General features: G+C 38.1%; 1 protein-coding gene across 1 annotated transcript; it reads right to left on the minus strand.

Moving 5' to 3' along the window:
* Positions 1-5,459: 5,459 nt before the first annotated feature.
* LOC127103205 (AP-4 complex subunit mu-like) lies at positions 5,460-5,993 on the minus strand. The gene has a single exon (XM_051040475.1). The coding sequence runs from the start codon at positions 5,991-5,993 to the stop codon at positions 5,460-5,462; it is 534 nt and encodes a 177-aa protein (XP_050896432.1).
* Between the last annotated feature and the right edge of the window lie 3,027 nt (positions 5,994-9,020).

The raw sequence follows: 9,020 nt of genomic DNA on the forward strand, positions 1-9,020 counted from the left end.
AGCTGTTTTGCTTGGAGGAAAATATCGGGCAAGAAAGACTTTTTTCAACTCATTCCATGCGGTGACTGAGTTGGAAGGAAGAGATTGAAGCCATCTTCTAGCTTTATCTCTTAACGAGAAAGGAAAGAGACGAAGTCGAATTTCCTCTGAAGTGACACCATTAGCTTTAATAGTGTCAGCATATTGGATAAATACGGATAAATGAAGGTTTGGATCCTCGGTAGGATTTCCAGAAAATTGATTCTGTCGCACTGCTTGCAACAGCGAAGGTTTAAGTTCGAAGCTGTTCGCTTCGATTGCGGGTGGGGCAATACTCGAATGCGGCTCATCCTGCGATGGAGCAGCGTAATCTCGAAGAGCACGAGCTGGTTCGGCCATCGCTGGTATCGTCGAAGGAAGGAGATTTTTGAGATCAGGAATTTCGATTGGAGGAAGATTGTATCTAGCACGATACTCCCGAATTCGTCGTAATAATAGGAGATATCGTTCAACGTCGTTGATTCGTAAGTAGTACGGCTCACCTTGTGAGCGAGTGTGTGGCATACAAATCAACGAAAAAGGAAAAAAATAAAAATTGCCTTAGTCTCTACAGCGTAACAGAAGAGTTACGATATCGACTAAATAAAAGTCCCCGGCAACGGCGCCAAAAACTTGATCGCGACTTTATGAGTCTATCGGGGTACTAACTGCAAGTGCACAGCCTAATCGCGTAGTTTTAAAAGATATCGATCCCACAGGGACTTAATGAATCGATCTACCGTTTGTCTAGGGTTACTGCGTAAAGCTAAGGCGGATGATACTTTAATGATTAGGGGGAAAAGTAAAACTAAATTTGGATCTAGATAAAATATCAAATAATATGGATATCAGTATGTAGTTCGTCGTAATTAGGGAATCAAATCTTCGTTGGTCTTTTTCTTAATTTTAAAATAAGTCTTTTCAGTAGACACTATTAATTAAAAATCCTTTCCTCAAACTCTCGCTCTGTTGAATTAGACTATGACTTTATATTTTAACGTACGCTCTCACTATTTCGTTAAATCTAAAATCACTTTTGAAAATAATAGAATCTATAGAAACTCCTTTTGAGAAAATACTAACCGTTTAAACACCCTCGTCTCAAACTCTCACTCTGTTGACTTAGGTTATATGATTAAACTTAAATGCTTAACTCTCGCCCTCACATTTAACTTTTAAAGATAACTTTTGAAAATGATTAGAATTTAATTAACCTTAAAAAATTCTTTCGCCCTGATTTAAAGTTAATGTTCAATTTACATTGTCCAGTTAAAATCTCAAACCGTCGTTCTATTGATTTTAACTTCTTTATGTCTTTTACTCTCATACAAAAACCTTGGTATTAACTCTGTAAATTGAGACCAGAAAAAGAGTGACTATATTTTGAAATAAATTTAAAACAACTAAATTTTGATTCCTTTATTCCGCTTATTTTACATACCGATATCTAAATTAATTAGCCAGACATGATAAACATGCACAAACAATAATCATGCATAAATACGGCCATATCAAACAAACAATATATATAAATAGCGGAACAAAGTTGTCGCACCTCGAAAAAAATAAGGATACGACCTCAAAGCGAAGCGCGATCGCACGCTCGCAATGATGGACTGAACAGAGTCGCCACCGAACTTTATTTATTCCTAAAAAGGAAAGGGGAAATATCGATAAAACCCAAGACAAAAGAAAGGATAAGATATGGTCATCGCAACCAATATCAGGGTTCGGGAGTCGATTACGCAAGGGGAAGGTATTAGCACCCCTCACGTCTGTTGTACTCAACGGGAACCATTAGGTCAGTTGTGTGCGTTAATGTTAGTTTGAAATTTTAGGCTTTTCAGTTATTAGGTGGGAAAGAATGAATATAAGAGAGAAGAAATGTTTTTGGATTTTTGACGAAGGACTAAACCTAAGTTTTTTTATTAGTGGGCCTGACAAGATTTATAAATCCTGCTCCTACGTATCTCAAAAGAGAAATCAAGGCTTACGTAGTTCTGGGTAGAAAAATGTTTGTTTGTTGGTCGATTTTAGCGAAAGTTATACTGTATTAATCGACGCAAAACATTGTTTTACCCAAAACAGATGAGGAGTGGACGCATACCACACATCGAACGGATTTATAAATCTACATTCGGAAAAGCGTCACTTATCTCTACTCAACAATCGTGGCCGAAACATTGTTTTGTATCATCTTAAGACAATATACCTTTCATTTATGAAAAAGATTTTTGATTAGTCGCATGGCGGCGAGAAAAGGGTTTGATTGGTTGGATGTATTTTGAGTGATGGCGAGAACTTGGATGAGCGAGATATACATCTCAAATCCTAGCCTCAGGAGTGCATGGTATACACCATGTTCCATTTCCATCTTTATTGAAAAAGTATTAAGGTAGGAATTAGGTATTTTGAAGTTTGAAAGACGAGTACTTGTGACCTACAAGCTCTTACAGCTTGGGTCTAATACTCGGGACCACGTCTGGACATTCCACCCAGGCAGTCTGTTTCTTTCCAATATTGCTAAGAAAATGATTCGAGTATTTATGAATGTTTTGGAGGGAAGACGAATATTTATGGCTTGCAAGCTCTTACAGCTTGAGCCTAATATTCGGGATTACAACTGGATATTCCCTCCAGGTAATCTTTTTCTTCCAACTTTATTAAGAAGATGGTTTGAGATGTTTACGGGTGTTTTGGAGAGAAGATGAATATTTATGGCTTGCAAGCTCTTACAGCTTGAGCCTAATATTCGGGATTACGACTGGACATTCCATCCAGGTAACCTTTTTCTTCCAACTTTTATTAAGAAAATGATTTGAGATAACTGCAGGTGTTTTGGAGAGAAGACGAATATTTATGGCTTGCAAGCTCTTACAGCTTGAGCCTAATATTCGGGATTACAACTGGACATTACATCCAGGTAACCTTCTTCTTCACGTTTTGTTTAAAAAATGATTTGAATATTAAAGCGTTAAAGAGAAGACGAATATTTATGGCTTGCAAGCTCTTACAGCTTGAGCCTAATATTCGGGATTACGACTGGACATTCCATCCAGGTAACCTTTTTCTTCCAATTTTTATATAGAAGATGATTTGAATATTAGAGTATTAAAGAGAAGACGAATATTAACGGCTTGCAAGCTCTTACAGCTTGAGCCTAATACTCGGGATTACGACTGGACATTCCATCCAGGTAACCTTTTTCTTCTCATTTTATTTAGAAAATGATTTGAATATTAAATTAAAACAATTAAAGTACCGAGGTTTGAAATTATTGAAAGTTTAGTTGATGTTGCTTACGAGCTCATTGTAAGAAAGCCCAAGAGTAAGCTATGTGAGGTTGACGGCGATGCTTAAAAGCAATCGACTTACAAGGGTATGAAAAAATGGGCTCGATATTGAATCGAGAAAAGAAACGATTTTTATAGTTTTAAAATGGTTTTGCATGCATGATGAAATTAAAGAAAACAAATTTGTTATTAAATGATGAAGCTATGATTACGGGATAAATTACGCTAAAACATAAGCATGAGAAAAATGAATGATAAAAGGAAAGAAATGCCCTATGTGGGTATCGAACCCAATACCAAGGGGAAGATGAAATTACTTTCCCTCCACTGGACCACAAGCTGTTAACTGTTGAGTAAACAGCGATCCAAACCTATAAACAAAACTAAAAAAGAAAAAAGAAACAAAATAAACCAAACTAAAAAAAAAGGAATGGACTTGGGGAAAGAAGGCCCAACGGTCACTTGGACTGGGGCGGTTCATTAACCCAAGAGACCCCAAATGGGTCGGATTCTGCGAAACCTTTCCTCTTTCCATGGGAAGACGCGTTAGCAGGCAAAATCTTTCCATTCTAACAGTCACATGTGGGGAACCTAGTAAAGCCTTTGGGGAAAACGAAAAAACAGTAGACCATTGGGCAGTGGGAAAGGCATTGATTACTTTTGGCCTTTAAAGATTTGTTTTGGAAACAAACACAAGACTGAATACGAAGCAACTTGCTTCGCCTCATCTTCTCCTATCTCAGCTTACAACTACCCCCAACATAGAACAAAATAAAGCTCTAACAGTACCCAACCCTAAGTATTAAGACGAAAAGGAAAAGGAAAGAACTGGAACGATGAAAAGGAAAGAAACTGTACCGGATCGGAATGTCTCAAGGGTGAACGAGTAGGTACGTCCCGTTTCCGCTTTCTTGTCGTCGAAAGAAGAACTTTAGGGTTTCTTCTTCTCCGTTTTTTCAAATCCGCCTCCCTTTCTCAATTTTCTCTTCTTCTGATTAGGGTTTTTTGTGTTTGGTATCTTTTAATGCTGCCTCCGATTTGTTTCGAATCCCTCACTGATTTCTTCTTTTTGACTATTTATCCTCTTCAAATTAGGGTTTACAGGATGGCACATGGAGCTCAAAAGAGTATCCTGCAAAACCCCCTTCTGGATGGTCAGGTTTTGGGTACCCCTAATCGATGCTTGGGTTGGAACAGGTAAACTGGGTTTATGATTTCTTCTACGTTTTTGTCCTTAATCCCAAATTGGGAAATTTCTGGATTTCTACAGTTTGGTAATTAATTTGTGTTTGTGTTGTTTTTTTAACCGCAGTGAAATGGTGAAGAACTGTGTGTTGTGTTCTCCGAAGGTTGGTGAATCAGTGTTACCCTTTGTTGGTCCCAAGCCTGCCAAAGGTTCCTCAATCTTTACCGTGGGTAACAAGTAAATCTCTGCTGTAAATTTCTTGACATTTGAAAAAAAAAAAAAAGTAATGTGGCGCTTCTGAATTATTGGAACAGGATTGTATTAATCTGTGATTGTGCTTGATGCTTGCAGGGCCTGGCCAATCGAAAGGCTGTTGAAAAGCTTAATGGTATGCTGTTGGATGATATGCAAGTTTACGCGAGACCATTCCTTCGCAAGTAAAAGAGACCGGCCACACGATCGAGCTGAGGCAAATTCCTCCAACATCAGGTACACCAGCTTCTTATCTGAACCTATACTTCTGAATCGCATGAGATTTTGCATATTTTCACATTTGAAAACCCCTACTCGTAGGTTCTGCATCATTGTAAAAATACTGATTTTCTTCCTTAATTTATTTTCAATGCAGTAACCTCCAGAGGATGACCATGAGAACCCCCTGTTGGATGCATATGATGATTCTATCTAACCTTCAATCAACAATATACCAATATTCAACAGTCGACGTCGTTTGCAGTTGGTTTCAGTCCAAGAACCGAATAATCAAACTTTCCAATATGTCAAGGATGAGGTAAGTTTCTACTGGTTTGTAATTCTTCCTAAGTTTCTGCTGGTTTGTAATTTCTCCTCATGTATCTTGTACAGAAAGAAATATCCACTGCTTCAAAGATGGATTTGTCATGAGAAAATGCCAGTGGCACAATTGAAACAGGACGGGCACATCCTGTATTCCGGCGAAAATGTCAACTTTGCTCGTAAGGTATGTTCAGATCCACCAACAACCTTTTTATTCCCCACTTCAGTCTTCTATTTGCTTTCCTTGAAATCAGTTGTGTGTCCAACCGCTTGACACGAGCTGTAAATGCAGGAAGTGGCATTTGTACAAGAGCAGTGTTGGCATTGATGTTTGAGTCGAATTCCGCTCGCACTTCAATGGTCACTTCAGCCTTGAGTGGTCCTGTTTCTTCAATCAAAGTACTAATACGAAAGGGTGTCTTAAATGCTTGAGTGATACGATAATTCATGACAGGAAATTCACCACCTCCATAATCACTTATTCCTATACTCAGGTCCTCATCGAGTGCAAGTCGAATCTCCGGGTTACTAGTAAGATAACTCTTCATTTGAATGGTTCCATCAATCTCACTAGTAAGTATATATCCCCTAGAATCGAATGTGACACTAATTTTCTCAATTACATCAACAAAGATCTCATCCCTCTTCCTACCACCAGGTTCATTAGTAACGACAGATTTTGTAATAGCTGTACCCGACATTCGCTTGCTCCCGTGCATAAAAATGGAAGTGGGACCAAGGGGCATCTGTGCATTCTTAATCACAATTTGCAAATTTGTTCTGGTTTGGTGTGTTTCTTTTGCAGGTTATGGTTGGTGTGGAGGAAAGTTGCTGCGGATTGTTGGTTGTTGCTGCTTTTGTTTTTCTTGTGGAATTTGGAGGAACCAAACTAATTCAAGAAGTTAAGGTGAGTTTTTTCTTGATGTTGTTATGTTCTTTCCAATTTTCTGTTGTGGCTTTTGTAACCGAAACATGGACGGTTGTGACGTGCTGGAAATCAGGGTTATGATGAAATGGCTATTTTTGTGCGTATTATGCAGGAAGTTGAAGATCCGATGGCTTTTTCCAATATTCTTACATTTGGACTCAAGTAGTTTGCAAACTTTGTCGGTGGGGTTGGGAGGACATCCCAAGCCAAAAGCGTACGCTCCAATGGACAAAGAAGGAAGCCTGCAACATATGTCAAGAAGGAGCCTGAGATCCAGTTGGATTCTAGTAAGAAGAGGGCTTAAACTCCACCAAGTGGCACTTTGTATTGAACTCGGTTTAGTATAAGAGAAAAAAAAGTTGTTGCCAATGCCTTGCTTTCTTCCATTATTGGTTGTATGAAGTGTTTGTAGGATAAAGCTTTCAAGCTGTTAAGATTTGTACTGTTCTGAATTATTCCTCTATGATGAATGTATCCTAAAGTTCTGCAATATATTATATGGTGAACTAGTGTCGTTAGATGGTGAACCCATGTTGATGTATCTTGAAACATGTATTTATGCCTAAGCTTCCTTTGCAAATGCTTCTAGACTAAAGGGACATACCCATGCTCTTGCAGAACTGTTGCCAATGAATTTAATCCAGCATAGATAAAATCAGTTTGAGGATGGGTCCTGTTACCCGTTATAAATACATGCACACCATTCATGAGTTCAAATCCAGCTACAACCTGGTCTCTTCTTCACATTTTATTGCCTCATTGCATCTCTCAACTCAAATACTTCTTCGAATTGACCTACCACTCCATAAACATTTGACATTAACACATAATTTCCACAATGACCCGGCTTAATTTCAATCACCTTACTTGCTGCAATCTCAGCCAAGTATGTATCTTTGTGGATACGGCATGCTGCTATGCTCCAATCACATAAGAATCTATATGAAACTGATACATTGTAATTGATGTTAAATTCCCCGCTTGAATTGCATGACTAGTTAAATTGTAAAAAAAAAAAAAAAAAAAAAAAAACAATTCAGATCCATTGGTATTCAATTTCCAAAATCGGCTACAACACAACCAACAAATTATTCAATGCTAAAAGCTTGGACTCAACAGCAAAATATTTGGCCATCGCCCACAATCCATAACTTTTCTCCAGTTTCTGAAACTGGTTGAGGAAGATCCATGTCATCATGACACAAGGAGCAATCCTGACACAATAGACAGGGAATCCGGTGTAAAATTTGAAGGGTCTTCCTGCTTTGAAGGTTTTGACAGCACAGTCAAGAGAGCCAGTGTAGATATTTCAGCATCAGGTTGCATCTTCTGAATTTGAGTCTTCACATAATTGAAGGGTAGACTGCAAGCTGCTGCGAAAAAATCCAGATTCACTACTAGCACCAACCATAGTAGGCATTTCACCCTGACCAAACAGTATCCCTGAAGAACTTAAAACCTTGATCATAAGATGCAAGCATTCTCACATTCAATGCCATGGCTCTTACTATAGCAGGCCCATCACCAACCTTACCAACACTTATTTTGTACTTTTTCTTTCTCCAATGATTTACACTTCTCCTTTTCCTTCTCTTTCACTTTACCTTTTATGTTCATATACTTAATCATCCTTCTTCACCTTCAGTTCTGGCCGTGTTTCCACTTTTCTAGAAACTGAATTCAAAGCATTTACGACCAGCTCAAGTCGCATTATCTGGAAATGCGGGTGGTGACAAGTCTAAACGAAACAAGTCGGTAGATAGATTCATGACCAGATGAAATGATCATGAGGAGAAAAGAAAATGAATGATCGATGGGAAAAGAAAAAAAATAAAAAATTCAGGGCCAAAATCGGGGTATGACAAAAGCATATGTAAATTAAAACAATAAATTAATTAATGAACCTGGAAAAATACTAGAATTCTGGATTTTATCTCCTAGCTTCGATGCTCGAACACTCCACCACAAGTCGGTTGGATTTGTTCTTCACAATTCTCGATCAGATAGGAAAGTAAAAAAAACAAGGAAATAAAAATACTATGATCTAACGTAAGGTTAGATCCAGTAAAATTACACAATAATTTCCGGTGTAGAAACTATCGTGAGAAAATAAATTGTTTGCTTCGGAAATTAAACTAGAAAAGAAAAGAAAATAAGATGCTTGAAAATTTAGAGTGCTGGAAAATTATAATGCTGGAAAGATATTGCTGGAAAAATTGCACGGAGAAGAGAGATCAAGAGAGAAGCTTTAATTGGCTTTTGTGAGGTCTATTTATATTCACCTCTCAAAATAACCGTTTCCTAGAATGGGTCTTTAGTATCATTCCAAACGTCTACGAGTGCAGGAGAAAATTTAGGGGAAGCCGTCCACTCCGTTACGCACGTAAAGCCTAAAATATAGGATGGGATGTGTGACGTCCGTCACACTATGTGTTGCGGTCGTAACACTAGGTCTTGGGACGTGGCGCTCGGCACGTCCTTGTGGCGGTCGTGACAGCCATTTCCTTTGTTCCAAACGTGGGCTGGGCTTTGGTGCTTCAGCTTGCTGCTTTTCCTAGAAAATCTTCTTTTTGCACCCCTTTTCTTTCTTTTTCACATATGCTTTAAATAATGATACCTGAAATAAATAATAAGAAAATACCGAGTAATATCGAATAATATAAAATAAACTGAATCAAATAACGATATAATTTAATTAAATCAAGTCTAAAAATGTGATATAGTTTCATGTTATCATGTGTGGACACAGTCCTATCAAGAGTCTTGGTAGACACCGGTGTAAGACCCCAATTTTGATCCT

Source organism: Lathyrus oleraceus, chromosome 7, assembly GCF_024323335.1.
Source record: "Lathyrus oleraceus cultivar Zhongwan6 chromosome 7, CAAS_Psat_ZW6_1.0, whole genome shotgun sequence".
Lineage (NCBI taxonomy): Eukaryota > Viridiplantae > Streptophyta > Magnoliopsida > Fabales > Fabaceae > Lathyrus > Lathyrus oleraceus.

Coding starts and splice junctions, on each gene's coding strand:
- LOC127103205 (XM_051040475.1), bottom strand. CDS start 5,993: ATGTCGGGTACAGCTATTACAAAATCTGTCGTTACTAATGAACCTGGT.